Consider the following 15,606-nt stretch of genomic DNA (forward strand, 5'->3'; position numbering starts at 1 on the left):
CTTAATACTCTGTAATACATGACTTCCTACTTATATTCGTTAGAGTAGATTTGTTCTCTGTGACTGAATTTCTCTCACATTGATCCTTTTAGAACAAAAGCACTTTAGGTCGGGACTTCCCTGGCGGTCCAGTGGTTAAGAATCCATGCTTCCACTGTAGGGGGTACGGGTTCGACCCCTGGTCGGGAAACTTAAGATCCTGCATGCCGCGCAGTGCAGCCAAAAAAAAAATTAAATTAAATTAAAAAATAAAATGTTTTAAAATAAAGCACTTCAGGTCAGTTGGATTCAAATAATACTTCTTAGGCTGGACTTTGAAAAAGAGTCATCAAAAAGAGAATAATTCTCATGGTGTACTTAAATTTTGGTGGTGGTGTTTATATAGTAGAACATATGAGGGTAGTAAGTGTGTTTGGCATCTGGGATAAAGATGTATGATCATGAGCTATTTCTGCTGCACAGTCCCTCCCACACCAATACGTCTACTCCAGTGGGGACTCTAAGCCCTAGACTCATACCATTTTTTCATTCTCCATCATGAAAGTCTTTAATTTTCCTTAACTAAGTTAGATTCTGTTATCCATAATTAATCCCTCTCTTTATCTCTCCTCCTCTGAATTCCCCTGGAAAAACCCCAAACTTCAGTCAAACCCCACTCAGTTTAATCCAGTTAAACTCTTCCCCTACTCCAGTACTTCTCTGCTGTGGCTGCACATTAGAATCACCTGTGTATATTTAAAGGTCCGCTGGACTCTCATCCCAAACCAGATTAATCAGAATGGGGTGGGGGGAGAGGACCTGAGATATGAGTTAAGTTTTAAAAGCTCCCCAGGTGATTCTAATTGTAGCCCCAGAGTGGCGAATCACTGGTCTAATTTATGTCTGTGGCCCAATAGATGAATGTGGCAGAAGAAAACCACCCAGTCATCTTGACTATCTCACTTTAATCTCATGACCGGTGGGGTCTTATTTTCAATTCTTCAAGATGACTTTCACTTCCTTTTCCTTTACCTTCTTTCATTCCTTAATCTCAGCTGATAACCTTTATAATTTATTAAGAAAATAATATTTGTTTCATGGTTAATTGCTAAATACTAATGCTCTACATGTTGTCAAGCATTAACTCATTTAGTTTTCTCAACTCTCTGAAGTAGATGCTGCAAAATAGCCCCATCTTCAAGATAAGGAAACTGAGAAACAGTCCCCTAGCTGGTACTTGAAGAAATTTGCCTTTGAACCCCATCAGACTGATTCCAGAATCCAGCTGTCACCCACCTCACAATACTACCTCCCATTGTATGCTGAAACAGAGAAAAGAATTACCTTTGTTTCCTTGTATCTCATTTACCCATTAATCTGAGCCTGCACTCATGTCTTCTGCCTACCCCCTTTTTGTAGCAGGTGACTCTGTGTACTCCCATCTAAAGACATGCTTCCCATTTCACCTCCAAACTCAAGGACTTGTCACCTGTAATGACCCCCTCTCCCTTAAGCATAATCACTTTTTCCCCTCATGCCAGGATCATTCCCATCAGGCTGAAAACATGCTCCAACATCTCCTCTTGCATCAATTCCGGTCTTCCAAGAAGCAGATTCCAAGACAGAGCTAGATATGCAAAAAATGTATTGGAACATTTTCCTCACAGACCACCTGTGAGAGAACATGGGGAGAAGACTGGGAGAGCCATCTGATTGTGATGCAGATTTGACCCCAGTAAAGGTGAGAGAGAAAGAAGGAAGGAAGGAGGGAGGGACAAAGAAAGGTCTTGGATTGAATTGCAACTCCCAAGAAAGTTTTGGCAATACTCAGAGGGAGTCCTTAGACCAAAGTCACTAGTCAGAGGAGTCCTCTGTCTTGGAGGGACATGCCTATCTTGTTCTCCCTGCCGCTTCTGGTCACTGGCTGTGAGCAGCCCGTGGAACTGTATAGTCTTGCTGTGATTGTGGAAGGAAGATTTTCAGACCACTGTACCTGGGACCACAGTCAATTATGTTCTTCACCGTAGGAGATTTAAAAGGCACATTTCCATGGTCACCACACCCCTTTTAACTTCTTCGTTCTGTGGTCTCCTCTAGCTACCATGCCATTTGTCTGCTCTTCTTTCCAGTAAAACTCTTTAAAAGAGTTGCTTATACTTACTTTCTGTTTCCTTATCTTATATATCTTATATTTTCTCCTTAACTAACTCCAGCCAGGTTTTGTCGTTCCTCTCCACTGTCTCAACGACTGTTTTCCTCTTCTTCCATTTAGCTGGAATACAGCCATGCAGAGTAAAGGCTGGAAATTTCTCAAATTTCCTTGCAGTTAGGTGTGGCCATGGAACCAGGTACTGGCCAAAGGAATGTGAGCAGAAGTGATGAGTGCTGTTTCCCAGCTATGCCCTCCTCTTCTCCTGTCTCCCTTCCTTCTCTCTGGCATGGGGATGCTGTGGTAAGCCATCTCAGGCCATGCATTTAATGTTTATAACCCTGAGGGCTGCTGGCATAGCAAGAGAGAAGGAGCTTGCATCCCTGCTAAATTTATAGGGCTGCAATGACAACTAGGACTTCATGTAATAAGAAGTAGGCTTCTATCCCGTTTTAGCTAATTTTATTTTGGGTCTCTGGCTTTGTCTACTTACGTCTATCTATGGACCCTTCCACTTCATAAGCTAGTCCTGCAGACACTGGCTCTGAAATACATCTTGAATTTGACTGCTTTGCCCCACCACTTTGACCCAGTGTACCATCATCTTTCCCTGGATGCTGAAACAGCCTTGAACTGGTCTTGTTTCTCCTATTCTTGACCTTTAGAGTTTATTTTCCGACTCTATAGGTCAAGAGAATAATTTTTAAAAGTAGATTATATCACCTCCTACTTAAAATCTTCCAGTGACATTTGTCAGTGCCCGTCATCAAAAGACCACCAGGAACATGCCTAAGGTAGAACAAGTTGGGTTTATTGCTTGTGACTGTACAGCATGGGGAGCCATAAGGTGTCTGAGTAAGAGGGTGTTAGAAGGGACTTCATTATAGGATTTGGGCTTGTGTTGATGATTTTGGGTAGTGCTTAAGGAAGGAGGTTTAAGTCTATGATTAGATATATTAATAAATCTCATCTATTTTAAAGGATGGAAGATGAGAACAAAGCTAAACTTGAAATTGATTAAAAGAAAAAAGCAGATGCTCATATAAGCCATGACAGGGTCATTTTTGTGATTTTTGCAATGTTCGTATTTTTCTGTGTTTTATCATGATTTCAGAGTGATCCTGTTTTTGTCTTCATCCATCATGACCACAAATTAGCCTTGTCTGACGTTAATGTTCTGAGAAATTGTTGATGTTCCACAGACCACCACAGCCTAACTGAGTGCCAGGGGCTGCTTGTCTCTTTCTTACTTCCCAGTCCACTTAGAGTAAAATTCAGATTCCTTACCATGGTCATCAAGGTCCTACAAGACCTAGTTCCTCCCTAATTTCCAAATTCATCTCCTACCACGTAGTCACTACAGTCCCATAACACTGGTCCTTTTTTAGTTTCTTGAATGCTTCAAGCTTTTTCTCCCCCCGGGACCTTTACATTTGTGTTTACTTCTCCCTGGAGCAGTCTTTTCCCAAGTGTCCTTTCTTATTACTTCCTCAAGGTGACCTTCCCTCATTTTCTCCTTTTCTACTCCCCCAAGACACTTCATATCATTTCTCTGTTTTATTTTCCTTATTAAACTTTATTGTGTACCTGTTGATTTTCTGCCTTCCCTGGTAGGCTGAAAGATCCATGACAGAAGGAATCTGGTCTCTGTTGTTCACCAAAGTATATCCTTGGTGCTTATCACATCGTTTTTCACATGAAGGGATCTCAATAAATGTTTGTGGAGTAAAGACACACTCAGCCTTGAGGGATGGGTGGAGGATGAGTAAGTCAGCAATTATAGCATGGTGTGCAGATGTGCATTGGACTTCTTAGGGAAGAGACAGGCCCAAATTGTTGGAGGTCTGTTGCCAGAACACAAGTGCTTTTGAGGAATCTGTTGTTTCCTGTTGAGCCATATGCTTGCTGTGATCTTGATTTGTCCAAGAATGAGGTTGTTCAAGAGGCACCCTTGGCTCTAGCAATTTACTTTCTCCAAGAACATGTACCACTTATACTTCTGAAACGAGAGGCCCTGACTGGGTTGGTTTGCTATCACCCAATACAAAGCCTCCTTACTGGCCAGAAAACGTTGCCCACCTTCATTTCCAATACATCCACCAGGGGTCACAACTCAAGTGTCTGCAGGGACTAGGCAAGCATCTTATATGAAGTAAATTGGGTTTGTTTTCTTATGGCAGCTTAAGAAGAACTCTTTTGATACAGACCTACATCTAGGACAATTCTCCACATCTATATGTATATACACCCTCTCCCACGTTTCATGAAACATATACCCTCTTGGTCTCTCTTGTTATCCCACTTTTGAGGAACATGAGCTCAAGTAGTTTTGTTTGTTTGTTGGTTTGTTTTGGGTTTTTTTGGTCTTTACCTTAAAAAAAACAGCAGTGTATATCTAATGATAAATGGCAGTTGAGACTTGGCATCAGTACTGGGGGAGAAGAGGGAGTGCTGGGGACTGACTGGCTAGAGTGCGTGCTCTGGCGAAAGAACAGCAACTAAGGTCACTTCCACGTCATTTCTGCCTTCTGGAAATGCAGGCCGTAATTGCCAGATCTTCACATTTATTTCAAGAAAAACTAGAAGTTTAGGTGAAATTCCTCAACTGTTAATTGTTGGCAATTTTTTAAAAAAATAAATAAAATTTAATTTTATAAAATTAAATTAATATATTTAATTTGTGAGAATAAAATGCGCTTGTTAAACAAATCTGTCATCATCCAGATTTGGCTTTTGGACTTCTGGGGCTGGACCTCTGTTAAATGTAGATGAGAGATCAGTCAGTGCTAATCAGACATGAACAAGGAACAGGGTTGATATCACTGTGTACACACTATGAATTTTGGCAGCTTCCCCTAGAGTTTCTGGACAGAACAAGCAGTTAAAGAGTAAGGATAGCAGTTCATGAGAATAGGCTGCTGCATTTTCCCAGGAGGGTTGTCTGACTGGAGGAGAAATTGGGAGGTAAGGGGTGGCTACAAAGGATGTCTTCCCAGAACAGCTTATTCTAGAGAGGAAGAAGGGGTGGTGGTATTCAAGGAAGGACGAGAGCACACAGAGATGTGAGAACTTGCGGCACTTTCAGAGGACTTCAAACAGTACCATGCAGCAAGACAGCACCTCTGCCCTGTGGTGTCATGGGGTATAGAGGGATCTGTGTGTGTGCGTGTGTGGTACAGGGAGGTGTGAGTGTAAGAAGGGGCAGTGCAAGAGGCAGGAAATGAAGCTGTAGAGGAGAGCTAGAATCTGATCACGAGGGGTCTGTACAATGTTCTTAGGAGTTACCTCGTATCCTAAAGGGTGTGGAGGATGCACTGAGAGATGTTATCTAGGGCCTTGACTTCTTGGTCCTGCAGTTTAGACAGATCCCCCTGGCAGCCCTGTGGAATGTTAATTAGCAGTAAGGCTTGGGGGTATTAACATTTAATGGAACAGAGTGAATCCTTTTAGGCAGGAGAGCTTTTGATCCTCCCTCATCTCCGATCTCCACTCCCACATTCACTTCTAGAGAATTGAGGGTTACCTTAAGGCGCATTATTTGCACGCCTCCTCATCTGCAGGTTGTCTTTGTTGTTGGTGTTGCTTGCTCCCTCTAGTGCAGCTGTGGTTACTCCTGGGCACTCATGTCTTCTCACCCTGAGCCTTTCTGGTCTTGATAGGGACCTGGAGTTTCCTCCAGTAAGTAAAAGTTAGGTAAGTACAAGTTTTAGCTCCAAACTATTTGAACTGCTTAGAACGTGCTCATAGAAGCTATTTGCCACGTCTGTTACAAGTAACACAAGAAGGGATAATGATAAAAATGTTGACTTACACTGTGGAGGCTGCAGTTCCCAAAGGCCTCCACATGGGGGACACCAGTGAAAGGTGGGCCGGGAGATCCTTGACATTTACCTACTGACCTGCCAGTTCTCCTTCCAGGCAGATGTCTCCCTACCCTGGGCCCAGGTGTCCTCTGGCTGAGAGTCAGGGAGATACCCAGGGATGGGGGCCCATCCTCTTAAACTATAGGGGACAAGCTGGGAGGCACCATAGTGACCCCAGTGGTGCCCACTGTAGGTTTCCCAAGGCAGAAGTGGGAGGAGGGCATTTCAGGCACTTGAGGCAGTGACTTTAGTAACTCACCATTTCTATAGTTAATAATCATTACAGCTATACTAGCGAACTGTAACAAAATCTCAGACCTGAATCTACGATTCTGAGAAAGCTGGACCGTGACATCTTCCCCCTCTGCTGTGCCTTAGGGAAAGAGATTTCTGTGATTTCGCTAAACATGGGTCCAGATGGATTTCTTTGGTCTGCACTAGAGGCTTTGCATGACACTTTAATGTGGCATATCTTGATTTCACAAAGGTAGTAAAATCTCCCAAGTTACCAAAAACCTGCTTTGTTTATCTTTTCTAGCTTGTTTTGAGAGTTTGAGGCAGCCACAGTTGCTTGGGTAAAGCATCCTGGAAGTAACATGATGAAGAGATTGAAAAGAGGCAAAACTGGAGGCAAAGAGCTCAAGTCCAAGTTTCAGATGAGGTGGAACTTGGCAAGGTAGTGCTGTGGAGCAGAGGGCAGATCCGAGAGCTGTTTTTGAGATAAGCATTTGCAGTGAAAGGGAGGGTGAAGTGCAGGGTGGTGATACCACTCATAGGCAGTCATAATGGTTGACAGCTATAGTAAGGAATCTCACCCCTCTGGGCTCTGTTTACTTATTAACAGAAATGGGGATCATAATGGTGCCTGCGTCATAGGGCTACTTTGAGGATTAAATGAGATAATGCATGTAAAGTGTTAAATGAGGGATTGGCATGCAGTTAAGTGCTCAACAAACGTTAGAAACTTTTTTTCATCAGGAAACTGAGGCTTAGCAAGGTTAAGTAACTTCTCCAAGCTACACAGCTATGTAGGTGATGGAGTTGGGATTCTAGCATATCAGTTGGAGCACAGAGTCTACTCACATCACCTGTTATGTAGAATAGAAACAGTCAGAGGGATGACAGGTCTGGGGTGTGGCTATGGTGATGAGCTTGGTTTCAGAATTGAAGACATTAATGTGGGCTGGGGAAAGGAGGTCCAGGAAGCAGTTGGACACATGAGTCTGGACCTCAGGAGGGGTCTTGGCCAGGGAAGTCCTTGTTTCCAAAATCATCTCTCAGCATCTATGCAAATTTATAGTCATCAGTGGTACACTACCTAATTGCCAGGTATCTGGCAGATGGTGTTTAATAAAATTGTGTGACCACAATAATTGTAAATTCTTTAAGTGGTTTTAGTCACATTTTTATATTTGACCGTTAATCTCTCTTGCCACAATTTTTCCATGGTGCCATAGAATCATTATAATAAAAAGCCTATATTTCAGAAATAGAAAAGCCATATCCTAGTCAGTATGAAGCTTAAAGATTTCTATATTAGAAACCATTCCATTAAGAAGTTAGCCTTCACTCAAAATAACTTTCTAAACTTCATCTCCTTCAACTACAAGCAGTTTTTCACCCTTTTAATATGTTGAATAATTTGTTACTCTAACGTTATTTAAAAAACCCACATTCCTGAGTCACAAGCTGAATAGGGGGAAAATCTTCAGTATTCCTCAAGTCTCAACCATATTTACCTTCTGGCATCACCACCTACCTTTGTCCCCCCACCAAGTACCTTATCACACTGTTGTTTTGAACTTGTCTGCATGTATATCAGAAATCTAAGATGAAAAAACAAACATCTTTTAGATCCCTCCCATGGGTTTATGAAGACAATAAAATTGTGTATAGCAAGGGATGACAAACTATGGTTCATTGGCCAACTTTGACTCAACAGCTGTTCTGGTATGGACGATGAACTAAGAATAGTTTTTACATTTTTAAAAGGTTGAAAAGAATTCAAAAGAAGAAAAATATTTCATGACATGTGAAAATTATATGGAATGCAAATTTTATTGTCCATAAATGAATAAAGTTTTATTGGAATACACCCATGCTAGTCATTATTTACATATCATCTATAGTGGCTTTCATGCTACAGTGGCAGAGTTGAGTACTTGCAACAAAGATGGTCTGTGGATGGTGCTCTCATTGCTTTGCAGTGCTGTTTAGCAACCTGTAGATCTCAGGGATGTGGTTATAGTGCCACCTGTTTCAAGTACCATGCACATCACTGTACAGAAACGCTTTTTAAATTTTGTTTTATTTTATTAACCAGCACAATAGCCATCATGTCAAAACAAAACAAAACAAAAGAAGAGAATAGTGGGATCCAAATGTCATGCTTTTAAGTCACAGTGGAGTGTGGATTATTTTGTTATAGGATGAAACAGGAAAGCATCATCTTTGTTGTATAGTGACACTACAACTGTGCTAAAAGAATATGGTCTAACAGAGTAAGCCCTCATCACAACATTCCCAACTGCAAGAAAGGAGTTGCCAGAAAAATTAGAAAATTTAAAACAGAATATCTCATAATAGCACAATTTCTCCATTAAAAATAAAAAATGAAAATGAGACTCTACCTAATATAAGTGCCCTGGTGGCTCATTTATTAACCACACAAGGAAAGATATTTATTGATGGTGAGTTGATTAAAATATTTTTGATGATAGCAGCAGATGAAATGTGTCTAGAGAAAATAAAACAGTTAAGCCTATTAGCCTTTTGGGGAGCAACATCAATAATCAATTTAAAACCATGACAGATGATTTCTAGTGGTTTTCCTTGGCTCTTGACAAGTTGACTGCTGTTACCAATACAGCTCAGTTGTTTATTTGGCAAGTCCATGCTGAGTCTGAAGTCAATGAAGAGTCAGCTTCTATGAATAATCCATGTGGAAAAACTATGGTCAAAACTATTTTCAAAGAAAATGAGGAAACACTAAATCAATGTAACCTGAAGTGGAATCCGCTAAGATGTGTTACAACTGTTGATGATAAAAATATGTGTGGAGCAGGAAAAGGCTTTTTGGACAAATTTACAAAGGTTGTGAAAATGTAAAGTGTTTAAAGCCTACACTAATTTATTGTAACATTCATCAGAAGGTACTTTGTGGAAAAGATTTGAACCTACTGTGTGTTATTGAACCAGTTGTGTCAAAGGTGATCATTATGTCTCCTGGACTTAACCATTGTCTGTTTTGTGAACTTTTGTCAAAAATAGAAGCTGAGTATTCTGACTTGCCCTATCAACTACACAGCAGTTTGATGGCTTAACAGATAAGTCATCTGTGACTTTTTGAGCTCAGGATTGAGATTTCTTAACAAGAACAGCCCTCAACCACTATTATTGAACACTGGATGACTTGGGAAATTAGTTTCTGCTGCAGACTTCGTAATGTTTCTTAATGGATTCAACCAAAATGACAAAGCAAAATGGTTATCTGCAGAAAACTGCAATAAAGTCATTTTGATGACAGTTAATGTTTAAATCACAAACAAGATCAAGCGCCCTAAAAAACTTCCTGTGTTGTCAAAAATTAAAACAGAAAGTGAGATCTCCATTCCTACAAAAATTTCAATGAACATATTTTCCAGGCTCAAACTATAGTTCCAGCAGTGTTTTCAGACCTCAATACAAGTGTAAAAGTAATTTTTAAATTTCAAATCCATTTAACTGTGCAATTGAAGGGTTTCCATTCAGCAATTCCACATCCAGCAATATAATAAATGGTGTGCTAAAAGGCAAACATCAAGAGAATATTTAATAGAATTTTATAACTGCCTTCTGAGCAATGAAAATGCTTAATAAAAGCTTATGTACATGGATTGATATCAGTATTTGACAGTACTTTGAGATTTTTAGCCAACTGCAAGAGTTAGCTATAAAATTTAAAGAGCACACAGTTCACACAAGACCATCCTCACTTCTGACACCAATTGCAAGTTTGGAGGAGTTCCCAAAACTACCTTTAGTGTCAATAATTCCCTAGAAGGACTTGCAGAACTCATTGAAATTGTTACTCTCAGTTACCATCTGTTACTGGTAAAGGATGAAGATTTAATTCAGCCAAGGGGAGATGTACATAGAGCAGAGTCCAGGGAAGTACCAAACATTTTTGTTGTCCTTTCCACATGGAGTCAGGATGCTTTATTTTCACTGCATCAGTGTGTGACCGTATGTGTAGAATATTGCCAACTAGCAAAGCTCACCCAAACCTTGGTGTCCAGAGATTCTGTTGGGGCTCTATCATGTAGGCAAGACTTTCCCCCCATGATTGCCCCCATGGTTGACCTCAACCTTCAGGGCAACTGATACCATGTGGCCCAAAGCCCCACCTGCATCACATTATTGGTCTTTCTGACATGGTCAGCCCCCACCCTAAATCGTATTTTTAGATTGCCCAGTGTGACGCAAGTTTCCCAGGCAAACCATGACATTCCAAGAGATCACTTCCCAGTAGCTGAGGACAAATACCTGGCCACTTTTGGGGCAAGATTAATTCTTTACTACATACCACCTGTGGGGAAAGCCATTTTCAAAGATGAAATGCAAAATGTCATTACAGATCACCATTAACGGATGAATAGTTGCCATCAATTTTGATCAGAGAGAACACTAACTTTGAACTCTAATGGGGTGAAATGTGATCTAACCCACAAATTTATTTTTCTCATTAGTAGACCTGTATCACGAAAGAATATACTCAATTATTAATGTCAGATTTTGAATCTTATCAATAAAAATTGTGGAAGCTTGTTTTCTGTCTGTTACATAAGTAACTACATAATATCCTTGATTTTGCCTGTTGGCCTGCAAAGACTGCAATATTTACTATCTGATCTTTTACAGAAAGTTTGCCAACCTCTGGTGTTTAGTCTAATTTGTAATACTGCTCTGATGGTTAGTTTTATGAGTCAACTTGGTGCGACTATAGACCCTAATTATTCAACCAAACACCAATCTAGGTGTTGTTGTGGAAGTAGTTTGTAGATGTAATTAACATCTACAACCAGTTGATGTGAAGTGAAGGAGATTATCCTCAACAATCTGAGTAGGCGGGATCCAATCAGTTAAAAGTCCTTGACTGTACTTTCCTTGAAAAAAGAAGAAATTCTACATGGGGACAGCAGCTTCAGCTCCTGCCTGAGAGTTTCCAGCCTGCACTTCCTAGAGGCCCGTCGTATGCATTTCAGACTTACCTAGTCAGCTCCACATACATAAGCCAATTCCTTGCAATCAATCAATCAATCAGTCAATGAACACACGTATATGTCCTACTGGTTCTGTTTCCCTGGTGGAATCCTGACTGATTCAACTGCTCTCTATAAAAAATACTACCCAATTTGTGCTGCTTGACAACTGAAAAGGAAATAACTTTAGATAAAGTGAAATTAATAGTTTGCCATAGCTGCCTGTCAGCTGTGGTATTGCCTAATCTATCTTATTGACTCTCTAGTGCAAATCAGAAAAGGGCTGTGAGAGTTATGAATAAAGAAAATTCAGGAAGACTTTCAGTCTTATCACTGTGGTTCAAAGAGATATTTTTGCTTCTCAATAGGGTCTATTCCCAGAGCATTTTCTGAGAAATGTCTCCATTAGCCTTTACTCTAGGACTCATTTCGCAGGGTCCACTGTTGCTGGCTATTAGAGCACCCTTGACTTCCCGACATTGTTGATAAATTCTGTGCTTGTATATTTTCAGAGGAGAGTTTCCTGAGCTTTTATGAGATTTTCAAATGGGTCGTGGCACCAAAAGGATAAAACTCCAAATGACCTCCCCTCCAGGTGGATGTTTTAACTCATATGTTAACTACTGCATATAATATCTCCTCTAGTCCTCACAGTAACTCCTGGATGTCACCTGCTGCATGTTTTGTCTTCTCTACTTCTAGCAATAATCATATGAGGTAGGTACCAGTATCCCATTTTACAGATGAAAAACACTGAAGCTTAGAAAAATGAAGTAATTTGTCCTAGTTGCATAGCTATAAAGCATCAGAGACTGGATTTGAACCCACATCTGACGCTAAAGCTCCTGCTAGGTGGGACGGAGCTCGGTTTAATCACTAGGCTCAGTTACCAGGGAACTTCCTGCACTTGTGGCGATGGCCTGGGTGACGCCAGGTATCTGCTTGGCCTCTGCCAGCTTGCCTGGGCAGGAGACAAGTTGGAGGTGGCCCCTAAGCTTTGTGGGGGCTTTCTAACCCCTAGCCTTCTACTGTGCCCCTGCCCAAAGGGAGGGAGGAGGAGGAGGAGGAGGAGCAGGTCACCCTGGGGAGGGGAGGGCGGGCCCTGAGAGGGAGTTTGAAAAGAGGAAGGAAGTGGGGCCCGGCAGAACGCTTAGCCACCCCCTGGCTGCTTCCCCACAGGACGGCGCGAGGTGCCTGCAGCCCCCGCCCCCGGCCAAGCCATGGCCCCCTGGCGCAAAACTGACAAGGAGCGACATGGAGTGGGTAGGTGTGGGCATGGGGTCCTCAGCAGGGAGAAGGGCAGGTGGCCGGAGGACCGCATAGGAAGAGGCTGGGGAGCCAGCGGCGCGGACGTGGGCTCAGAGCACTGACTCAAGCTTCGAGGGTGCAGCGGCTCCCTCACCCTGCTCTGGGGCCAGCTGGGTAGGAAAAGGGAGGCAGGGGGAGAGGAAGGTGGGTGTCCTGCCCAGCAGGCTACGCCCAGCCCGCTGCCTCTCCTGCTGCCGCCACAGGGCTATCCTCTCTCTCCAAACACTTAATGCATTTCCTAGACGGGTTCCAGCAGAGCTCTTAGCAGCCTGGCTCTGTGTCAGGCTCCTGGCATTGCAAGGACTCCCTCACCCCATCTGGAGACTTGGCCTCTTGGAGGGAGAATCATTCTCTCCCTTGGCTGAGCCTGGCCTGGCCCAACATGCCTCCCTCCCCCGCTGCCCAAAGCGACACCCATCTGCTTGCTTCCCCTGCCTGTTCCTCCTGGGTCAGATGACCCTTATTTGGCAGAGCATCCAGAGGGCTGTGCAAGCTAGGGGCGTAGGGCTGGAGGGCCAGACCCTTCACTCAGCCCCAGAGGGCCCCTGGGGAGAAAGGCTCCCACCGGCTTATAGGGGCATATCCAAGAAGCCAGCCTCATCAGCTTCAGCCATCTGAGCTCCCAGAGGCCTCTGCCTCAAGCTCAGGGCCGGAAGTGGTGGCTGGGGGAAGGGAGGCTTCAGGTACTAGGACTCTTTCTACTAAGTGGCACCCGTGGTGCAATCCCCATAGATTCACTGTGGTTTTCAAACAAGTGTGAATTTAAAAACCACTGTGTGGCTTGCTACACAGGCAGATACCAGATACCGCCCTCAGAGATGAGGATTGAACAGGTCAGATGTGGGAGGGCCCAAGGGCCAAGAGTAGAGAATGATGTAGGGAACCCCAAGGCCACTGCTGGAGAAACACTGTCCTGAAGGGCTCAACACTTATCCATTCACCTTACTAGGCTCCAAGCACTGTGGAGTGTTTCAAGATGAATGGTCCCCATCCAGAGAGCAAATAATATTCCATATGCTGAAGGAGGCTCAGTTTCTCTGTTTCTCCACCTATATTGAACTAGACTCAGTAACTTTTGAACTTTAAAGCTTCTCTAACTCTGGCCCTTCCAGGCTGAAACACTGCTCAGGCGAAGATGGGGACTGATCAATTGAGCAGACCATTATAGGTGGAGGGACCAATGTGGTCTAGGAGATGAAAGCTGGACACAAAGGGACTATATAGGGAAAAAAGAGCATATCCAGCAAAGAAGAGTTGTAGCTCTCTTCGCCTTGAGGGGAGGGTACGTTGAAGGGAATGGTGACGCTCAAAGTAAGTTGGAGCCACATTTTGGAAGGCTCTGAGTGCCAGGCTAAGAAGTTGAGACTTTTTCCATTTAGGCCATGGGGAGCCATAGAGGGCTTCTGAGCAGGGGAGGGACATGAGGTTTGTGCTGAAGCCAGTGTGGAGGGAGGCTGGGTGGACAGAAGAGCAAAGGCGCCTGAGTGGCAGACAAGGGATGGTATTGGTGGTCCAGGGTAACCAGGGCAGTTAATGGGGCAGTTGAGTGTGGCGGAAGAGTCCCGCCCTCTGGTCAAAAGGCTGTAGTGTGTTCCTGCTGTGTAGGCCCTGTGCTGTGGTGTGAAGCTCATGGGCTCTGGTGCCTGCTCTTGGATTCCAGCTTCCAGTGCTTCCCAGCCTTGTGAGCTAGACAAGTTACTTACTCTCTCCAGGCCTCAGTTTCCTTGTCTGTGTATTGGGAGTAATAACAACACCTGCTTCCCAGGGTTGTGGGAGGACTGAATGATAATAATCCGTGTAAAGTGCCTGGAATGACAATCATACAAATCCTCACTAAATGTTATTAATTATTATTTTTAGCCTTTATTCTCTGCTTAGGAGCCTAGTTCAGGACATGACATCACAGGATGGGAGGGGGCTACTGAATGAAGTAAGGATTTCACCCTCCCTTGCAGAGGAAATCCCACCTGTGTGCTCAGAGACTAGGAACTCTGTTAGGCTCTAGGCTCAGGGGATTCTTCTGATGGTATAACTGAGAGTTTTCATGCCTACCTGTGAAAATTCTGTTTGGGGGTGGGAGTCAGAAGGTATATGACCCTTTAGGGGGCCATAGAGCACTTGGTAGGTGTCTACTTACCAAAGGATCTCCTTTTCTCTGCAGGTGAATGTCAGAGGTAAGGAAGGTAATCTCCAGGCCTCCTCTGTAGACTCCAGGTAGATGGAAGGGAAGGGCAAGGCTTAGGTTATGACGAGACAGGGGACTGGAGTCACCCAGCAGAAAGAACCGTGGCCTGAGAGTAAGGAGTCTGGGTTCTAGTTCTGACACTATCATTTTTGCAGGCAGGTCTGTGCTCTAGTTTCCTCACTGTAAGTCTAGGTATTAATACTTTTGTCTTTCAAGACGTTCTTTTAGAAGAGTATCTGAGATAATGAGTATGGGGGCTTGGAGGAAAACGAAGAGCTAGAGCCATGTAAGGATTAGGGGGTCCTTGGAACATCTCCAGAGTCCCAGCCAGCCTAACACAGGAAAACCTGAGCTTTACTTTCCCATTTGGTTTCCTCTTCCTCTGGCCTAGCTGACGAGGGCTGCTGGTGTCTGTTTGTCTCGGGGGCTGGCTTTTCTGGGGACAGCTTCATCACCAGAACCGCTTGGCTTCTTTCTCATCTTACTGTCTGGTGAGCAGCCAGGGTGAGCCTCGTGTAGATCCCTGGCCAGGTTCTTTTTTACTTCCTTGATGGAGCTTTAAAATGTGATCCATTAGAGTTCCGGAGAGGACCTTGGGTAGAAGTGGGTAACAGTTTCCACAGACAAGACAGTGTAGCTATGAAGAGAAGACACAGCCTCTGCCCTTGAGGAGATATGGGTAAGGTTAGAAGCTTGGGCTGTGAGTTCAAATCTGGTCCTGTTTCCTCATCTTTCCTCATTACTCCTACTTTATGTAGGAGTAATAATGATAATATGGATCTCATGAGATCATTGTGAGGATTGAACGGGGTAATGCATGAAAAGCATTAGTAATGAGACTGGTCAATGAAAGTTAGCGACTGAGGTCAAGGGGTGTACCTA

The 15,606-nt window shown here is 43.4% G+C and overlaps 1 protein-coding gene across 1 annotated transcript in view; it reads left to right on the forward strand.

Annotated features, from left to right (window-relative positions):
- Positions 1 to 12,389: 12,389 nt before the first annotated feature.
- Positions 12,390 to 15,606, forward strand: part of DOCK2 (dedicator of cytokinesis 2) — a 426,319-nt gene continuing 423,102 nt past the window's right edge. The window contains exon 1 of the mRNA XM_082378747.1: positions 12,390 to 12,494. Within this exon, the coding sequence (XP_082234873.1) occupies positions 12,452 to 12,494 (43 nt within the window). The 5' untranslated portion in view covers positions 12,390 to 12,451. The remainder of the gene's footprint in view (positions 12,495 to 15,606) is intronic.

Source organism: Balaenoptera borealis (genome assembly GCF_965194805.1).
Source record: "Balaenoptera borealis genome assembly, chromosome: 2".
Taxonomy (NCBI): Eukaryota; Metazoa; Chordata; class Mammalia; order Artiodactyla; family Balaenopteridae; genus Balaenoptera; species Balaenoptera borealis.